Genomic DNA, 18,847 nt, shown 5'->3' on the forward strand with positions numbered 1-18,847 from the left:
AGGAGGACAAAACATTTTTAGAAACATAATCCACAAAAAATACACAAAGAACAATAATAGTGAATGAAAAAAGACCACCCTAAGCCAGGATGTAATGTAGCAGGTTTAGCTTGGCTCAGTTGACCACAGCATTTTACTGCTATGATTATGTTTTGTTCCTAATGTTTATCTGGTTTTCTAGAGAAATTCCTGCAATTAAAATTTTAGTTATGATGATTTTTGGGGTTGCTGAATCCATTCCCAATGTTATTTGTTGGATTTGTTTTTGTTTTCAAGTAGTTCTTAAACTATTCACATGTTTTCCTTAAGCCAACTTGGACTTAGTATTGTAATGTAAGACTTGTGATGTCACAATGATATAAAAAGTAAACCCTGGGCATTGCCAAGTTATCCGATATTGGAGAAAGACAGTGAATTAAGAGAATGTGTTTTGTTTTTGGTTTCCTGGTGTGAAGACTGTCAGTTGAACTACGAATCAGAGTTTTGTTTTTGGTTCGGCAAAAGATCAACTTAAAATTATATGGCTATGAACTCGGCTTATTAATTGACTGACATTTCTTCTTTTGGTCCTTTTATAATTCCATTTGCTCCACAGAACATTAAAAACCCAAATTGACAATTAGTACTCACATCTACAAATAAAGACATAACTGATTGAAAGAGGCTAGAGAAAAATGGCAAAAAAGACAAAAATGGAATGTGTGAAAACAGAAAAAATAGGCAGACATAACTGAGATCTTAACAACACGGGTGAACTTGTTATGGTGTCGTCTTTCTCGGATTCCTATTGTTTAAACTATGAACATCACCAAATTATCAGTGTTGCTGTAGTGTTGCAATGGTAGATTAGGAGGAGGTGCGTAGCAGGTGATGTCAGTTGTGTGTCGACATAAAGGTCCGTGCCGTATAATTCCTGGTCATCTGATATTGTGGATTTCTAAACAGAACGCTATTCATCAGTGTGTGACTGCCTTCCAGTATTCTAATATTAGGCCTCTTGCTTTATTTCTCAACTTTTTAGTTAATGTTAAAATTTGTGGTTAATATTTTGCTTTCAGACACAAGCAGGACTCTGTTCTCAGTATCAAACTATGGCAGGGTGACGTCTTTCCCTGGTCACGAACGTTAAACAACTCTGCCTCCTTGTGACAGCATTACAGTGCTGATGCTTGATAACAGTGTAACGACAACATATTTGGAAATTCAGCTCCCTATAACGTCTTTCCTTCCTTCCTCCTTTTCATACCTCTATAACAAAGCCAAATGTCAATGTCCTTCCCAAATTCAATATATTATCTTTTTAAAAGCATCTATTCCTTTTGTTTTTGTTGTTTTTACATATTCTACATGATGGGCATAACAGTTTTACAAAATTCAACATGGCATCATTTAAAAATCAAGGAAGGACAATAGAGTAGTGTTCTCAAAAATAATAATTATAATAAAGGTCAAAGAGAAGGTCCTCACGAACCTGGTTTTATACCAGGTGTCACAAACTACTTAGAGAAATTTAAGCTGGAAATCTCCAAAGCCTAAAAACATTAAAAAGATGCAAATAATTTACACAAGACAGTTACACAGTTAGTAGGACAAAAGATCTGCTCTCCCTGGACACGGGCTCAAATCACTGAGCTGTGTGGGTTTATTATCTTCTGTGCAAGGGTACGAGGTGTAGCACCAGTGTGGATCTGTGGATTTCCCCTGTGGAGCCAAAGGAACATTCATCCAGCACAGGCTGGAGCCGTACTGAGCCAGACCTGTGCTGTTCAGAAGCAACTTTGACACACTGGGAATGTACTGGGTTTTGAGAGAGCCTGGAAAGAAGGCGATACTGGCAGCCTTTACCTGCATGAAGACCTTCTGAGGTCCTTCCTCTTCTGTAAAGGGCTTTTCAAACATGCCGACAAGTGGGCGCAGAAACCACATCAGGTTCACATTGCCAGCATCATCTCCCCATAGAAGTAAGGAACAACTTTCTGGGGCCTGGTCAAAAAAAGAAAAGTTCCTCACTGTTTAAAAATCCAAAAGTAAAAAGGCAGACATAAATAAAAATCCATATAAATGCATATAAAATCAACAAAAATGCAATCAGTCAGTAATTTTTACATCAAATTGACCTCATTGTTTAATTAGCTGACCTTTCTTGTTTCTCTTATTCTGTATTTGGGAAAGTATAGTAGTACATTTTATTTTACATTTTTAATTCGTTTCTCTGTGGAGTTTGTTGTCATTCTTGTGTCTGAATGCTGGCAATTAATGATGAGTGGCACAAATGACGGGAAGCAGCTACTTCAGTGTTAGCCCCTTGTGTGGTTATAACTAAGTAATGGCATAAATAACCAGAGACTCGGGGCATTAAAAGAGAACAAAGAATTCTAAAAAGCAAGAATAATAATAATAATTCTTACCCGTCTAAGACACACAAATTCCTGCTGTTTGCTGTAAATATTTAATATACCCAATTTTCTGTTGTTAGGGTAGAAGACCATCCAAAAGAAGATGTTCACTGGCATGAAAGTGGCCCAGGACTGACCCTGAGAGCCACTGGCCTAGAAAGGTGTGCTGCTGACAGAATGTGTCTGAATTTCCTCCTGTCTGGTGGATGGATTTATTTAAACAGGGAGCAGGTCCAAGTTTTTGATATTTAAAAGAATATTAAATTTGATGCTTACCTTTGGCTTGCACCAGTAAAACAAGCAGGTTGGCACATTAGTAAGAGCTGTGAAAAAATAGGACAGAATTAGTTTTTGCTCATTATTAGAAAAAAATTATTATATTTAGGGCTGGGCGGTATGACCCAAATTCTATATCACGGTATTTTTCAAAATTATACCAGTTTCACGGTATTCAACGGTATTTTTTTCCCCATGCATGAGTGGATGTTAACCACATTTTCCACTGCAATTACTGCAGTAGACTGGCTAAGAATAACCTATTCCACTGTCATGAGAATTGTACATTGTACAAAAAAACAATTTAATGTGCACATAAGTATTAATACAGGTTTGCAAGGCCCCATAAAGTGACAGTTTTCAAGGGGGTGGCACTAATGAAGAGAAGGAATCACATTGCATAACAGTTGCAGTCAAAATATAGAACCATTTTATTGAACAAATTTTGCAGACAACTTAAAACTATAATTTTGACAACATATTTTCAACCATCCAAAGAGGCATTTAGACTTAGTAAAATATTCAGAGGTGCTTGTCAAAAGTTGTATTGCACTGTACATGTCTTAGAAAAGGAATAAAGAGTAAGTATTTTTTGTAAACCAACTACACTTTCTGTTAATGTTAACAATCTCTGTCCACTGACACGTTAGCTATATGGATTGTAATGGCGTTGGTTATCTTGATCCTCCGCTTGCTTTTTTTTGTCGTAGGCAGTCCTCTAGCAAATGTGTCTACAAGTGATGTCTGACTCGAGTGTCCTCTAGCATTTTCAGCTTTACCTGAGGACGTGGAGGGTGCCAACCTTAGTTCCATACATTCATGGTACTCCAAAGCATGTTTGCGGCTAAGGTGGTGCAGCAAATTGCTCGTGTTACCAACTCCAGCGACAACTTTAGCTCAACAGCATTTGCAGTAAATAGTTGTTTGGCCCACATCCGACCTATTAAAACCAAAATCTCCAGACAACAGACATGGCTCCTTTTTACGCCAAAAGTAGTTGTGTGTCATCATGTTCAACTTTATCGTCTGTTACAGATACAGTTTCAGAATGTTCTCTGTCAATTTTCACCGCTCAATACCTCCATTAATGCATGTACTCCGTTGCATGCGTGTTTAGCGGTGTAGCAGTGAAAAAAGTCCCCCCTTAAACAGTTTCCTGCTGCGCCACGTTCTGAACGTTGTTTAGGCTATTTAAACCGGTATTGCAGTATAAGAAAAATACATATCATAACAAAAATAAAGAATGGTTTTCGATATGAACCGGTATACCTCCCAGCACTAATTATATTGAACCCTTTTATAGGGCAAACCAGAATATTTTATATAATAATAGGGAAAGCAATATTCATATTTTTCCAGGAAAATGGCACAGGATTCCGTATCTGCTAATGTCTATGATCTTCATGATTTCAGTTCGTGCTCATAATCTGTGTGGGGTTTGCAAGTTCTTTTCATGTCTCTATGTGCTCTGGTTTTCCTATCACACTCCAAGCAAATGCATGTTAAACTGACTGCTGATTACAGATACGGTGTGTGTGCGTGAGTGAGTGGGCCCAACAATGGACTGGCACACCTGCTGTACTAACTCGGAACAAGACAAGGAGGTTTCTTAATGATAAACACCAGGTGCTGAAACATAGTCCGAGAATGAGTCAAAATCAAAACCAAAAGTCGGGCCAATTCATCAACAAGTTTAAATCACTAACCAAAATTTGAGGTACCTAATAACACGAGCGAAGTTCTAAAGTCAGGAAGCATATCACCAAAGGATTTGCATGCAAAAACAAGGATTTACAAACTCGGGTGATCCAGAAATGTCTGCACAAACATTTATATGGTCATTCCGGAGACACCACATTTGCGGCACTTCCTGGATCATTCTGAGCAACATCATCATGGAAACTCCCACCCCAATGTTCTGAAATGGCAGCATTTTTTTCCAGTTTTCTCAAAATGTCTCGTAAACAAATGTAAATACTATTTTTGTAGTCGTTGAGTGCCAAAACTATTAAATAATCATGAACCTTGCTTAAAACCAAAAAAAAAAATAATATAACACCTGCCTTGAAATAGATTAGGAGGGCTGAAGTTTGTTGTGTTATACTGCATTATATCATGGGCGATGCACTCGTTAGTGCTGTTGCCCTGTTGATCGAGCGTCCTGTTTTCAAGTTCAAGCTTGTGTGGAGACTGCATGTTCTCCCCATTTCTGTGTGTTTTTCTTTGATGCTCTAGCTGCTGAGTGAGTCCCATATGATGGTGGTCATGAGTTGTGTATACCCTGTGTTGGTCAGGCACTCCATCTTTGCTCTGGATACTGCCTCTATGACCCTCAACTGAGTGCTTGAAGTGGAACCAAATTACTGGTGGAACTATAGCATAATAATGTTTGATTCAATAGTGGGAGGAGGGGGCTAGCTGGCTTCCACCATGAAACTTTGGGCACCATGATACACTTAAGAAAAGGTTCTTCTAGATGACTCCTCCATGAAACTTCAAGTGCAGTGATACAGTAACATTTCAATCGGAGACTCAGATCTAGAGTCCTGCAGTACAATAATATTCAAGCAAAGAGCAGAGAGGGGGTCCCAATCCAGTTTCAAGCATGATCTCAACTGTAACAGTGGTATGCCATGATTCTAATTTATTTGGGGGAAGTTATCAATTTGCTAGGTGAATTCTGCATAAACAAAATTCGCAATGTAACTGATCCGTTAACCTTGACAAGCTTACCAAATTTTACATTTTCTGACTTTCAAAATTATTTTAGTAGTTGGCAGCAAACTCCAACTACTACAGTAATCCCTCGCTATATCGCGCTTCGCCTTTCGCGGCTTCACTCCATCTCGGATTTTATATGTAAGCATATTTAAATATATATCGCAGATTTTTTGCTGGTTCGCGGATTTCTGCGGACAATGGGTCTTTTAATTTCTGGTACATGCTTCCTCAGTTGGTTTGCCCAGTTGATTTCATACAAGGGACGCTATTGGCAGATGGCTGAGAAGCTAGATTGCTTACTCTTCTCTCTCTCTCTCGTGCTGACTTTCTCTGATCCTGACGTAGGGGGATTGAGCAGGGGGGCTGTTCGCACACCTAGACGATATGGACGCTCGTCTAAAAATGCTGAAAGATTATCTTCACGTTGCTATCTTTTGTGCAGCTGCTTCCTGAAACGACATGCTGCACAGTGCTTCGCATACTTAAAAGCTCAAAGGGCACGTATTGATTTTTGCTTGAAAAACAAACTCTGTCTCTCTATCTATCCTATCTATCCTATCTATCCTATCTATCCTATCTATCTATCTATCCTATCTATCTATCTATCTATCTATCTATCTATCTATCTATCTATCTCTCTATCTATCTCTCTATCTATCTATCTCTCTATCTATCTCTCTATCTCTCTCTCTCTCTCTCTCTGTCTGCTCCTGACGGAGGGGGTGTGAGCTGCCGCCTTCAACAGTTTTGTGCCGCGGTGCTTCACATACTTAAAAGCCAAACATTGATTTGTTTGCTTTTCTCTATCTCTGTGACATGATCTGCTCCTGACACACTCCTTTGAAGAGGAAGATATGTTTGCATTCTTTTAATTGTGAGACGGAACTGTGATCTCTGTCTTGTCATGGAGCACAGTTTAAACTTTTGAAAAAGAGACAAATGTTTGTTTGCAGTGTTTGAATAACGTTCCTGTCTCTCTACAACCTCCTGTGTTTCTGCGCAAATCTGTGACCCAAGCATGACAATATAAAAATAACCATATAAACATATGGTTTCTACTTCGCGGATTTTCTTATTTCGCGGGTGGCTCTGGAACGCAACCCCCGCGATGGAGGAGGGATTACTGTATTAGATAACATTTACCTGTGGCCAATCCCTGAATTATATGGTAGCTTAACAGTCCCCTTTTATGAGCTCTAAATCAGAAAACTGGCCTCCTAAACCATCAACCAAGACCTTTAATGGTCCATCCCTTCGAGCTCCATGTCAATTAGTGAGTGACCCTTGCTTTGTTTCCCAGTTGTGTTTTAAAGAACTGGATCTTATTTATGTCTACTTTTAAACTTCATCTACTTCACGCTGGCTTTTGGGATCAAGAGCAGTCTCTCATATTTGATATTTTGTGTCTGAATTTTCCAACTAACCTTCCAAGTCTAAAACAAAACATACTGTCCCTGAAATTGCACTCCTGAGCTGAGCTTTAAAAGAGGTTCCATGGTGGGGTTTAAGTTCCAAAGAGCGCCTAGCGTCTAACTGGTCAGCCTTTGTAACAAGGTCGCCCTCTAGTGGCTCATTGCCAGTTCAGTTTTCCTCCATTGTCTCAGTAGTACTAGGGTGTTGTACCGTGTTAGCCATTATGAATGTAGAGAAAAGCCAAGCAAAATGACACCTTTTATTGGCTAACTAAAAAGATTACAATATGCAAGCTTTTGAGGCAACTCAGGCCCCTTCTTGCCTCAGGCCCCTTCTTCAGGCAAGAAGGGGCCTGAGTTGCCTCAAAAGCTTGCATATTGTAATCTTTTTAGTTACCCAATAAAAGGTGTCATTTTGCTTGGCTTTTCTCTCCATTGTCTCACAAAGGGTCACTTCAGCTGCCAGTTCTCCAACGTTAATAATATAAAAATACTTGTATAGGACTTTAGAATGGAACACTCTATGTTAAGGCACAATATTAAACAAAAGCAATCATATACAGGCTAAGGCTTTGGACTGTTGAATCAAGATTTTTTTTAGTTTAGAAATATTAAAATAATTGAGCCTCACCCATAAAGCACTTTGGAATAATTTATGCAATGTAAAGGCACTATATAAAGTAAACTTTGTCATAGATAATGTAATCCATCAGTACTTCAGGTGATGAGTCAATACCCACAAGTGAATCACTGTGTAACACCAAGCAAGTCACTTCACATCTTCCGTTACAAATACAGAAATTACTGTGCTGTTCCTGTCAATCACTCTAGGGCGATGTGCACATTGCAAAGGCACTATATTAAAGCACATTTGTTATAGTTACAGCAATATCTTAGGAATGAAGTCATTGATCTGGAAATCAGAAAAAAGCGCTCTGCCCCCATAATGTGGCTGAATAAAAATGAAGATCACTACTGACTCTCTGCGTGGGCCTGGGTGAGTCACATTACCTGCCAGTGCTCCACCTGAAGAAATATGGAGGCAGGTGTACTGTATTTGTAAATTAATTTCATGCTTACCAAAAAGGCAATATATAAAGTAAAGTTTTTTGACTGCAGATTAATGATTTAGGCACTGGAGTTTAAATCCTGAGATTGCCAGTTAAACCCTCACCACTGACTCCATACATGGCTCTGAGTAAGTCAGTTTGCCACCCAGGCAGACAGCAAAAGTCGAAATAGTAATACTGTATTTTAAAGTGACATGAAAAGTGTTCACAGAAGGATGCTATATTAAATCCATCTTCATCCTTCTTTGGGAGTCATTTTACCTGTCCACGCTGTAGTCAAACAAATATGGATGGAGTTGTACTGTAGCTGTAAATAATTTTGGGAATGGTGTGCTCAAAAGAAAGGTACTATTAAAATAAAATTAATTGCATACTGTGTGACAACACCAGATGGCATAGTGCTTAATGTTTGCAGAGTCCTGGGTTTAAATCCTGCAGTTTACATGCTCTCTGTGTGCTCGATGGAATTTTCTTCAGGCGCTCCAGTTTTTCTCTCTCAATCTGCAAGGTGAGCTTAAGTGGAATGGCAGTCTACATCTGCCAAATATGGCCCCCTAGTGGCTAAATTCATGTCAGTTCAGCTCCAACTGGTGACATGAAATGAATCATCTTACCTCCCGGTGCTCACATTCTAGAGACAAGAAAATAAACCCAACTTTACTTTTCATATGATTTAAGATAGTGATCAGCATGGAAAGGTGCTGTACAAAAACAACAAGGATCAGTTTCCAGCAATGACTGCTCAGGGAGTCACCCTAGGTGCAGGTGCCCTAGCTAAATGGGAACAATTGTGCTTTATAAAAATGGAAAAACACTATATAAATAAAGAGTGTTGTAAGAAGCCTGCCTCCTAGTGGCTACATCAGAGCCTAAATTGCCAGTTTGGTCCCCATCATTGACTTAAGTCATGTCACCTGGCACTTCTAACTATAGAAATGGCAATAATGTAAACATAGTGACTTGAATAGTGTTCAAGGTGAAAAGATGCTATATATAATGAAAACGGTCAGCCTAAATGTCAGCTGCCAGTGCCCCATCTTTAGAAGTAAAAAACACAAGAAACTAGGCAGGAGCTAACCCAGGACAGCAGGCCAATCCATCGCAGTGCCCACTTGTGCACACATCCAGACCCAGACCCAAATTTGGAATAACCAATTAGCCTAAATTAAATACGTTTGCAATTTGGCATGAAAACCCATTTGGATACTGGGAGAACATGCTGAGTCCAAACAGACGGTGACCAGGCTGGCATTCTCAGTACACACTGGTAAGAAGAACGCTGGACTTAATTGCCAGTTTCAACCATTTTGTTAACCTTAAATGAAAATTCACAAAAAGGATCTCTGAATAGGTTTTTCAACCCCCACTGTCCAATTGATTTGTACCATTGATCTGGACTCTCCATGGCAGATAGCCTCCTATTTTCTCAGTGTCTTTTGTATTATACGCAGTACAGCAATTAATTCATAAAGATTTCTCACATAGTCATGACATCTCAATGTAGCTTCTTATATTCTGTATATCAGTTTGAGTTTTAAAAGTAGCCATTGATCTGGACACTTCATTATGGATGGCTTCGTACTTCCTCAATGTCTTATGTTTTAACACTACACAATAGTAAATTGACAAAACTTTCTACAACTTTAATGACATTTCAGTATAGCACCTTGCATTTTATGCATCAATATGCCTGTATATCAGTCACATTAACCACTGATGTGGACTGTCCAAGATGGATGGCCTCCTCCTTCCTCAGTCTCTTATGTTTAATACACTGTACACCAGTGAACTCTTTATAAAAGTCTACCACCATTGTGACATCTTAATATAGCTCTTTGCATTGTAAGTCTATGTGTCAGTTAGAATAGCCATTGACCTGGACCGTCTGTGACAAACGCCAACCTACTTTACTGCATAGTCACAAAGCCCTCTCCCACTGCTATGGCATTGTATTATATGTAGCTCTTTGCATTCTGCATATCAGTGAATCCGTATTTCAGTTTAAGTAGCCATTGATCTCGAAATGATTGGTGATCTCCTTCTTTCTCACTCTATTTTGTTTTATACATTGTGCAACAATGATTTCATAAACATTTCTACCACAGCTACGACAGCTTAACATACAGTATCTCTATATATTCTGTTTATCCGTGTGTGATTTAAAGTATCCATTGATCTGGACTATCCATGACAGACTGCCTCCTCTTTTTTTTCTATCTTTCTAGAGTTTTGTGTTTTACATTCTGTATGGCAGAAAGTTCATAAAAATCGCTACCACTATCCTGATATCTCAGTATAGCTCCTTGCACTCTATGTATCCATTCATCATTGGAAACTGGAGCATTGGACCAAACTTAAAGTTTAAATTATTTTGTATCTGTTAACATTTCCCAAAAACCTGCCTCCCTTTGATTTTGAACGCTGGCGTCCACTCCACAGCCTCAGATAAACTAGCCATTGACTTGGACGCCCCAGGTTCAGAAAGCAATGCCTGCTCCGACTCCTACCAAATAAGTGGAACTCTTCAAAACAGTTGGAGGTGGAAATGTCGAAGAAATGAATATCCCGGCTTGTCGTTGCCACTGCAATTTTGTGAACGTTGGCCATGTAGACAGCATCGGTGGCCCACGTTTTAAACCTTCTTCTGCCTGTTTGTGAATCAGCGGCCTTGGAGCAAACCTGCCATAAAAGATTTAAGAGCATTTAAGGAGGGCAACACAGAATGAAATAAAAAAAAATAATCAAAAATGAGAAGCTGCTTACATCACACGACTTCTGAATTTGCAGGTTGCAGTCCCAAATGGTGAGGATGCCTTCTTTACTGACACTCACAAACCGAAGTGGAGAAGGAGAGGGAACTGCGAGCATCCGTGTTGTCACTTCTTGCTACAAAGTGGAGAGAAATAATTATGTGACGTATGTAGCATCTATTTGTTGTGGGCAAAAGAGGGCGCCCTTGAGCCTTTTCTCAACCCCAAATACCAAAAACATTGGGATTTTTGGAAAACAGCAAGAAAGAAGGATAAGTATGAAGTGCATACCATACAAAATAAGCAAAGGGAAATAACTAAACAGGCAGAGTGCTATCTAGCTGTACAGACTGCTGTTCTCTTACCCTTCTCCTCACACTGTTACTTTTTTCTTCATATTCTGCCCCATCCACCTAGACGGAATGCCAGTCCATCATAGGATATATCAAGGCGCAAACTCCTTGTATAATCTGTTCTCCAGATTATACTCCAAAAAGTTCTCCATTTTTTGTTTTGTATTTATTGTACTGATTAGTTTTCATATTTAACATGATACAGTAAAGCAGGAGTGTCAAATTGAAGGGGGCATTTTTAAAACATGTTACATATGGACTGTGATGACCATTAGTTATCTCAAAGAACCCCTTTAGTGTGCATTTCATAGGTAGATTATTTCCATGTATAATTTATGTATAAGCTGTTTGAAAAGTCTACAGGAATGCTTAAGGATAAACAACAGAATGAAATTCTGCCAGACGGGCACCACAATGAATCTGCTGTTTTCGCCACACCTGGTTGATGGTACTGTTTTAGGGTGAACCTCAACTCTAGTGGTGGGCAGAGTTGCTTATGCCAATGTCTTCAGGACCTGGGGAAACTTGTAGCGCTGCCACATAAGCAAAAGTCGTGTGTTTTTCTGCTGTCTTTCGGGTTTTGTGTAGATTGTCTTACAGACTGGGATTGACAGCAGTGCCCCAGAAGGTGGGACATCGGGTTCCCTTTTTTGTTTTCTGGGAGCAATTTGCATAAAGTGCGCCATTTTAAAAGGAGAGAGAACAGACAAGAAGAAGACGGGGACAATCGAATGAAGCAGATCAGCATCTGCCTGGGCCATGAGAAGAGGTCCTGGAGCTTCTAAAGACCTGACTGCTAGGTGGAAGTCTGTGATTCTATTTTGATTTGTGAATTGGGTGTTCCGCTATGTCCCACAGACTCGGGTAAGCTTCACGAAGACTTTGTTGTTCTTTATCATGGCACAGAAGGGCTGTATAGCTTTTTACAGTTAAGACTTTCACCGCTTGGTGTCGATATCTAGTTATTGTCTTCCTTTCACCTGCTGCCAACAGGGGCTGGACCTTTGGACTTACATGTGAGCTTCGGAAGGGGAACTGTGGGGGAGGGATATTCTTGCTGTATATATATTTTTTGTATCGGCATGTATAAGGGTTATTTTTGGGTTGGGGGGTGTCGGATGAAAGGGATTGTTATTGTTCTTTTATCCTCCTGTTTTTTCTGTGATATATTTCTCAGTATTTATAGGTATTGACCACTAGCTATTTTTTTTTCTCTCTTGTAGTGTAAATGCTCAGTCATCAGGTTTGAACTGGACATTTTAAAAAGGTGTGTACGGTGGTGCACTGCATGGTGCGATATTGGCCTAGCCTTTTTATCATCTGCCTTAAAATAGGACAGGTTAGTGGTAATGATCAACCCGTTTTGGTGTGGCGGGCAGATTTGTTACAAACTAACATATTATATTATTAGATAATTTGGTTGCACAGAAAATAGCAGCCTGTAGAGAACACTTAGGGTTAAAAATTGGGAAATGGCTGCAGATGAATAGCAGATCTTTAGTACCCTGGCTGCTGTCACTCCACTCACTTGTTTAAAGCTGCACAGGTGTCAGGGCAGGCCACCTTCCGCAGTTTACCCAACTGCTTCCACTGCCCTACACGATTCTTTTGTCCTTTTTGGCAGCTTGATTATTCTATGTGGGTAGAAACTGAATTAGCATTTCCACTGGTGTTAAATGTGACTGCTATACTGCAAAAAATGAAATCTAAGCAAGTGAAAAGTATTTATATCATGATATTACATCTTCTTTTCCTTATTTTAGGAATTAGTGACTTATCAAAAAAATTGTATGTATGATTATTTAGCTTGCTTTAAGAAATTTTGTCAAGTAAATTTTGCATACTCTATTGGCAGATTGTTATTTTGCTAGATAAAAGCAAAACAACTCCCATTTAAAGTTTTTTTTTTGTCTACTTTTCTTGTGTGCATTTTTTTGCAGTGTAATCTACAATTTGACTATTTCTGAATGGCTTAAAACATCTCCAGCGCATTTACAACCGATTGTGACACACAGATATACTTTGCTTTAGATAAAGATTCTTGAATTGTGTTCAGGCTGCCATTCTCAGTCTGCTTTATGCCCTAATGTAATTCTACAGTATTTCTCAGTACTGATTTCCTGTCCTGTGGCTGCCTGTAGAGTTCATAACCTGCTGCAGTGTCCAAGAACAACGCTGGTAAAGTGGCGGTAGTTGTATGTTGATATTTTACCGTCAGCATTGGGTATACAAAGTGTTATTTTTGGCCCTCAGTAAAATTGTATTTGATGCCCCTGCTGTAAACTAATGATGGCACTGATTGAATTTCCTCTTGGCAAGAAGTGTCACACACACGTCTTTGGTATGTGGCGTGAAAGTAAACTTCTCAGAGTGAACCAACATGTGAACAGGGAAAATGGAAATGTAGCAGCGAGCAAGCCAGACACTGAATGTAGTGCCCTGCAACTGTGAAATAGTAATAGTAACCTCTGATACCTCCATATCACCTTACAAAATAAATTTTAAAATAAAGATTTACTGGGCGGCATAGTGGCGCGGTGGGTAGTGCTGCTGCCTCGCAGTTAGGAGACCCGGGTTTGCTTCCCGGGTCCTCCCTGCGTGGAGTTTACATGTTCTCCCCGTGTCTGGGTGGGTTTCCTCCGGGTACTCCGGTTTCCTCCCACAGTCCAAACACATGCAGGTTAGGTGCATTGGTGATCCTAAATTGTCCCTAGTGTGTGCTTGGTGTGTGTGTGTGTGTGTGTGCCCTGCGGTGGGCTGGGGCCCTGCCCGGGGTTTGTTTCCTGCCTTGCGCCCTGTGTTGGCTGGGATTGGCTCCAGCAGACCCCCGTGACCCTGTAGTTAGGATATAGCAGGTTGGATAATGGATGGATGGATAAAGATTTACTTTTTTAACTTCATGTTTGACAAATCTTGTATTGCAATTGGCTTTGCACAGGCCATTGTGCTGTGTGAAGGGTCCTATATAAAGTAAGCATTGCCTTGGTGATTCATTTGGGGCAGAGCACCAGTGCTTCATAAATGCAGAGTTCTGGGCCCAAATCCTATGCCTAGTCACAGTCTCTGTGAAGTCTGCATGTTCTCTCTTGGGTTTTCTCAGAGTACTCCAGTTTTACTCCCCATTACCCTCTAAATTGTAATAGTGTCTGTAAGTTAGCCTTCTGATAAACGGGCATTCTGCCCAGGATTGATTCTTGCCTTGTGCCAGATGCTGCCCTGATGAGTCTCAAGTTCGATTATATTAAGTTACACTAGGATCTATTTTGTCATATATTTTACACATTATGCCTGTAGAGGGTGCCACTCTATCATTGGGCATATTTGCACACATGCCCACACAACTTTATTTAGACTCAGCCATTAGCTTAACAGCAGGCATTTTGACAGTAACAGAAGAGTGATGTCCGAATATATATTTAATTAATTATATTTTAAAACATTTCATAAAAAATTATTTTATAAAGCACATTTTCCTGCTGATCAGTCCCACTTCATTTTCATTTTCAGAGCCACAATGTAGTCCACAGTTGTGGGCGCAGGAGCCTACCCTGGCAGCACTGGTTGCAAGGCAGAAACTAACCCTGGACCTGCTCCCAGTCTCTCTCACAGCATACACACCCACACACACACACACACACACACACACACACACACACACACACACACACACACAGCCGCAGTCAATCAAAATGGGGGCAATTTAAACATTAGAAACTAACCTATCAGGCATTCATTTAGATGTGGGAGGAAAACCCCACCTAGGCAAAGTGAGAACATGCAAGTTTCTCACAGGTAATGTTTGAGCCAGGATTTAAACACAGATCTCTAGACGCAGCAGTGTTAAGATCTGCTCACCCCATCTGACATGCTAAATAAGCGTATACTGCATGACATTCACTAAAACAGGCAGAAATGGTGAAGTTCATATGAACTGCAAACCTCTATACTGAAATGCCAAGGATGGAAGGCACTGTAGGCCATGCTAAATAGAGCAGGAGTTTTTAGTTTAGCCAGTTGGTAACTAAAAAGATGCCAGCCACGTTCCTAAAAGGCCTAATGGCCAATAACCATCTGGTACCTTGTTGTGCAGGCAGTGTTTAATCAGCGGCTGTGATGTAAAAGTGGTGTCCTGTCCGTTATTCACGTAGTCTTTCTCCTTGTACCGCATCAGCATGTAAGTGCAGAATTCATCCCAGTCCACATAGCCATCACATGAAGTGTCCACCTGGAAATTAAAGGAATTGTCACAGCCAGATGAGCTATGTTGATAATTTTGAATATCTTAGGCATGTACACCACACTGGGTGAAGGATGAAGAAAAGGGAAGCTGAGAGACAGGCTCGTCTGAACACTCACTGATACCTCCTCACCTCAGGTTTGCCCACCTTGTTAAAAAGCAGCTCCATCTGGTCAGCCCACTTTTCTGAGCCCACCAGGCTGGTGAGGGTTTCCTGGAACTCTGCCAGCGTCATGCAGCCAGGCTGGCGTGGTGGTCCTGGTTTTCTGCCGTTTGTTCTTCCCCCATTCTCATCCATGGCCTTGTCCCCCAAAGGTACATAACTAGAGAAGACTTCTTCAAGCCGACGCAGATGACTGAGCTGCAGCTCCTCCTCCAGACGGACATTCTGCTCCTGGTCAAACCTGCAGCAAGTGAAGTCAGACTCTGAAATGTTTCTCTTTCATAATACTGGACAGGGTGACATTGTGGTTAAGTACTAGTGCCCAAGAATCTCAGTTCAACCATCTTTGGGATTTGCATGTTTTTATTGTGTCTTTGTGAGGTTCCCAAGCTTGTTTCCTTCCTTCATTTCTAAGATGTGCATGTTAGATTATCTGGAGATTTTATGTTGGCCCCACACACAAAATATCAAAAAGGGCAATAGTCCTGCAAAAGACCTACAGACCAGGCCAGGACCTTCACTGACCTACCTAGTGACAGACCTCACCCCAGGCAGCCTGGCCACAAAATAAACAGGCAGGCTCTGGCCTGCACAAGCCCAAAATGGGGACTGACCTTTAATGTCCCAAAATACACATAAATGCCCTTCAAGGGGTAGGAAACTGCAAAAACCTTTGGCAATCCAGATTTTTTGGTGTATTTCCTATCCATACAAGGTATAGGATGTAAAAATGGACTGCAGAATGATGTGTTTTATCCATGTTATGCAAATGATCTCCCCCTTTCTAAGTTCAAGCACTTGTTAGCATCTGTAGTAGTGAACTCAGGCTACTCATCTGGCAGGTCTTCCTCGGATCTATGGAATAAAGGATGCCCATGGCAACCATTGTAATCGTGGTGTCAGCTGTTATCCATCCACCTTCTTATCCCGCTTATCCAACTGTTTGCAAATATTAAATAAGTAGTAGACCCTCGTCAGTATAATTAAGCATATTGTTAAAATGTTTATAGCAACTCAACTTAGTTGTCATAATCAGTTTTTTCCCAGTTTTCCATTTTATGTGCCAGCCTACGTATGGTCAGCACCTCAACCTCCTTGCACCTCCACTGTAGGCATTCATTTGACGTTACTCCCCAGCCAGTGCTTTGTAGACTCTGCTTTATTTATGGTGCATTTTAGGTCTTTTAGATTGCACTTTATTATCGTCTGCTTCTTTGAACTGTCAACTTGAGGCCCGTGAATTGTGTTGTATCCTTTGTAGGTTACCCATATGCATGCCATTCTGGGGTCCTAATTATTTCACCTAGCCATGAAATATTCACATTGTCCTTTCCTTGGTCTGACACCTTGCACTCTTTAATCCCAGAAACAAGCTTTATTTTATGTATTTCCTTTCTAAAGTGTGGACCATCCCAAAATGCATTACAGATACAGCGCTTTTACTATTTATTATAATGAATCTGGTTGAAGCCTTTATCTTTACCAACTTACAAAATTAGCATACAGGATAATTGTTTCCTTTAGTTTGTTTGTAGTTGAGTTACATGTCCTGCTCAGGGTGAGCAGTGAAGGCTTGAAGGTCCAATGCCTTAGTCCGTGTACCACAGAGCTAGACTACAGATACTCACTTCTATAGTTTATAGCAGTGGCAGGTAAAGCAACTTGCTCAGGTTATAACAGACAGAGGCAGAATTTGAACCAGCAACACTTTGTCTTCAAGACAAACTACACTCCATGACCTCCACCTGAGGAAGGCAAACCCCATGACAATATACTTAAATGAGCACGGCTGGAGCAAATGGGAAAAAAAAACAAATGTCAGAACAGTTTAAGATCCCTGCATGCTGTAATCATTTTAAAAACAAGGCACTCCCTCGGTTTAAGAACATAACCTTATCAAACTCATGGTAACAGGGCACATTTGGAATGCTGAATAACTTTAGGATTTAGGAAGAACATCCAGATAGACACAGGGAGAACTTGAAATCTCCAGACAGATAATAACCAGGCGGAGCGATCGATCCCAGAACGCTGGATCTGTTAGGCAGCAGTGCTAACCACTGTGTCCCTCACAGATGAGGAAAGTGCAAAAAACCGCACACATCTTCTTAATTAGCAGACACTTTTATCCAAAGCGACTTACAAAAACAATCAGCATTATCGAATAAGCATCAGTCTGGGTTGACTGTTTAGGAGCAAATGAAACAGTGAAATAAAGCAGCTGTTAAAGTGACAGAAGCAGACAGTGGTGAGAGGGAAATAAAATAATGCTATGTGGGTGCCCACCAGAGTGAAGACGGCAAACTCAAAAGACAGTGCTTACCATAACACAGAGACTGGTGTCTCCTCTTTGTACACTTCCCACAACCTTAAATATTTACGGCTTGCCATAGCAGATATGCAGAACAAAAACTAAAGAGTAAAAGTCCAAATCTTTCCAGTCTTTCCTTTTCAAGATTATTGTCAGTTTGTCCAATAAGGCCACCGTCCTGTTCACGTCAGCCTTGCAGTGCTGAAGAACAATGCTGAAATCGGGTGTTGAGGACATGAGCTGATTTGTGCTAGCAGCTTTAGTGCTGATGCTGTCTCTGTGAAGAGCATCATCTCATCTCGACAAAATCATCAAATTCTTCTGAAAGTGAAAATCAACCCTCCTGAGTGTGTAACTTTGACTTCTTCATACATGGACAATAAGATCAATCACCCTAAGGCTACAATTTATGCTTTCGTTGTTATTTTTTTTCTCTATTTATTTAAATGAGCTGAGCTCAAAGCAAATTGAAGTTAATCCCTACAGATCATTCTGGAACAAAAATAACCAGTATACTTTAAACAGATTACTACAAGCTAAAAATGATGTCCAGCCACTTTTTATTCCATCCTTGACGTTTTCCTACCAAGTGTAGTGTTATGCGTTTTAGGACTTCAGTTCTATTCGTGTGGGGCTGAGTAGGGGAGTCTGTTAGCTGAATAATTGTGCTGTTCATTGATGCACAGAGGACAATCACAAGCAGATTTATAATTAGCTAGGGAGTAACTGCAGCAGCAGCGGGATGGCTCAGTGGATAGTACTGCCATTTTAATGCAATTTCATGGTTCAATTTCAGGGGATTCTGTGTAGAATTTGCATGTTCTCCTTCATCCAACTCCTCAGAATGATTAGCCTCATTTCAATAGAATAAGATGAACAGGTATTCAGCTGTCAATAAAGGCACTATATAAAACAATGCTAGGGTTTTAGTTGTGGCTGTGTCGTCAACAATTACCAGTAGTTCAGTTCTTAACTGCATCAGTAGGCCAACAGCTTATGGTAGTCTCTGGTTGCTGGCACAGGCTCCAGCTTCCCTTGTGAGTGACTCTGTTCTGGATAATTGGGATTGGAAGATGGATGATAAAAGCACATACTGTATATGTCCACTACCACGATTATGGGTAACAGGCTGAAACTATTATTACAATTAGGTTAAGA

General features: G+C 40.3%; 1 protein-coding gene across 1 annotated transcript in view; it reads right to left on the minus strand.

Moving 5' to 3' along the window:
* The window catches only part of LOC114665409 (WD repeat-containing protein on Y chromosome), a 76,063-nt gene that overhangs the window by 46,402 nt on the left and 10,814 nt on the right, over nt 1-18,847 (minus strand). The window contains exons 3-8 of the mRNA XM_028819962.2: nt 15,364-15,619; nt 15,057-15,203; nt 10,639-10,761; nt 10,383-10,554; nt 2,673-2,719; nt 1,846-1,983 (exon numbers count right to left, since the gene is read on the minus strand). Of these exons, the coding sequence (XP_028675795.2) occupies nt 1,846-1,983; nt 2,673-2,719; nt 10,383-10,554; nt 10,639-10,761; nt 15,057-15,203; nt 15,364-15,619 (883 nt within the window). The remainder of the gene's footprint in view (nt 1-1,845; nt 1,984-2,672; nt 2,720-10,382; nt 10,555-10,638; nt 10,762-15,056; nt 15,204-15,363; nt 15,620-18,847) is intronic.

Source organism: Erpetoichthys calabaricus, chromosome 14 (genome assembly GCF_900747795.2).
Source record: "Erpetoichthys calabaricus chromosome 14, fErpCal1.3, whole genome shotgun sequence".
Taxonomy (NCBI): Eukaryota; Metazoa; Chordata; class Cladistia; order Polypteriformes; family Polypteridae; genus Erpetoichthys; species Erpetoichthys calabaricus.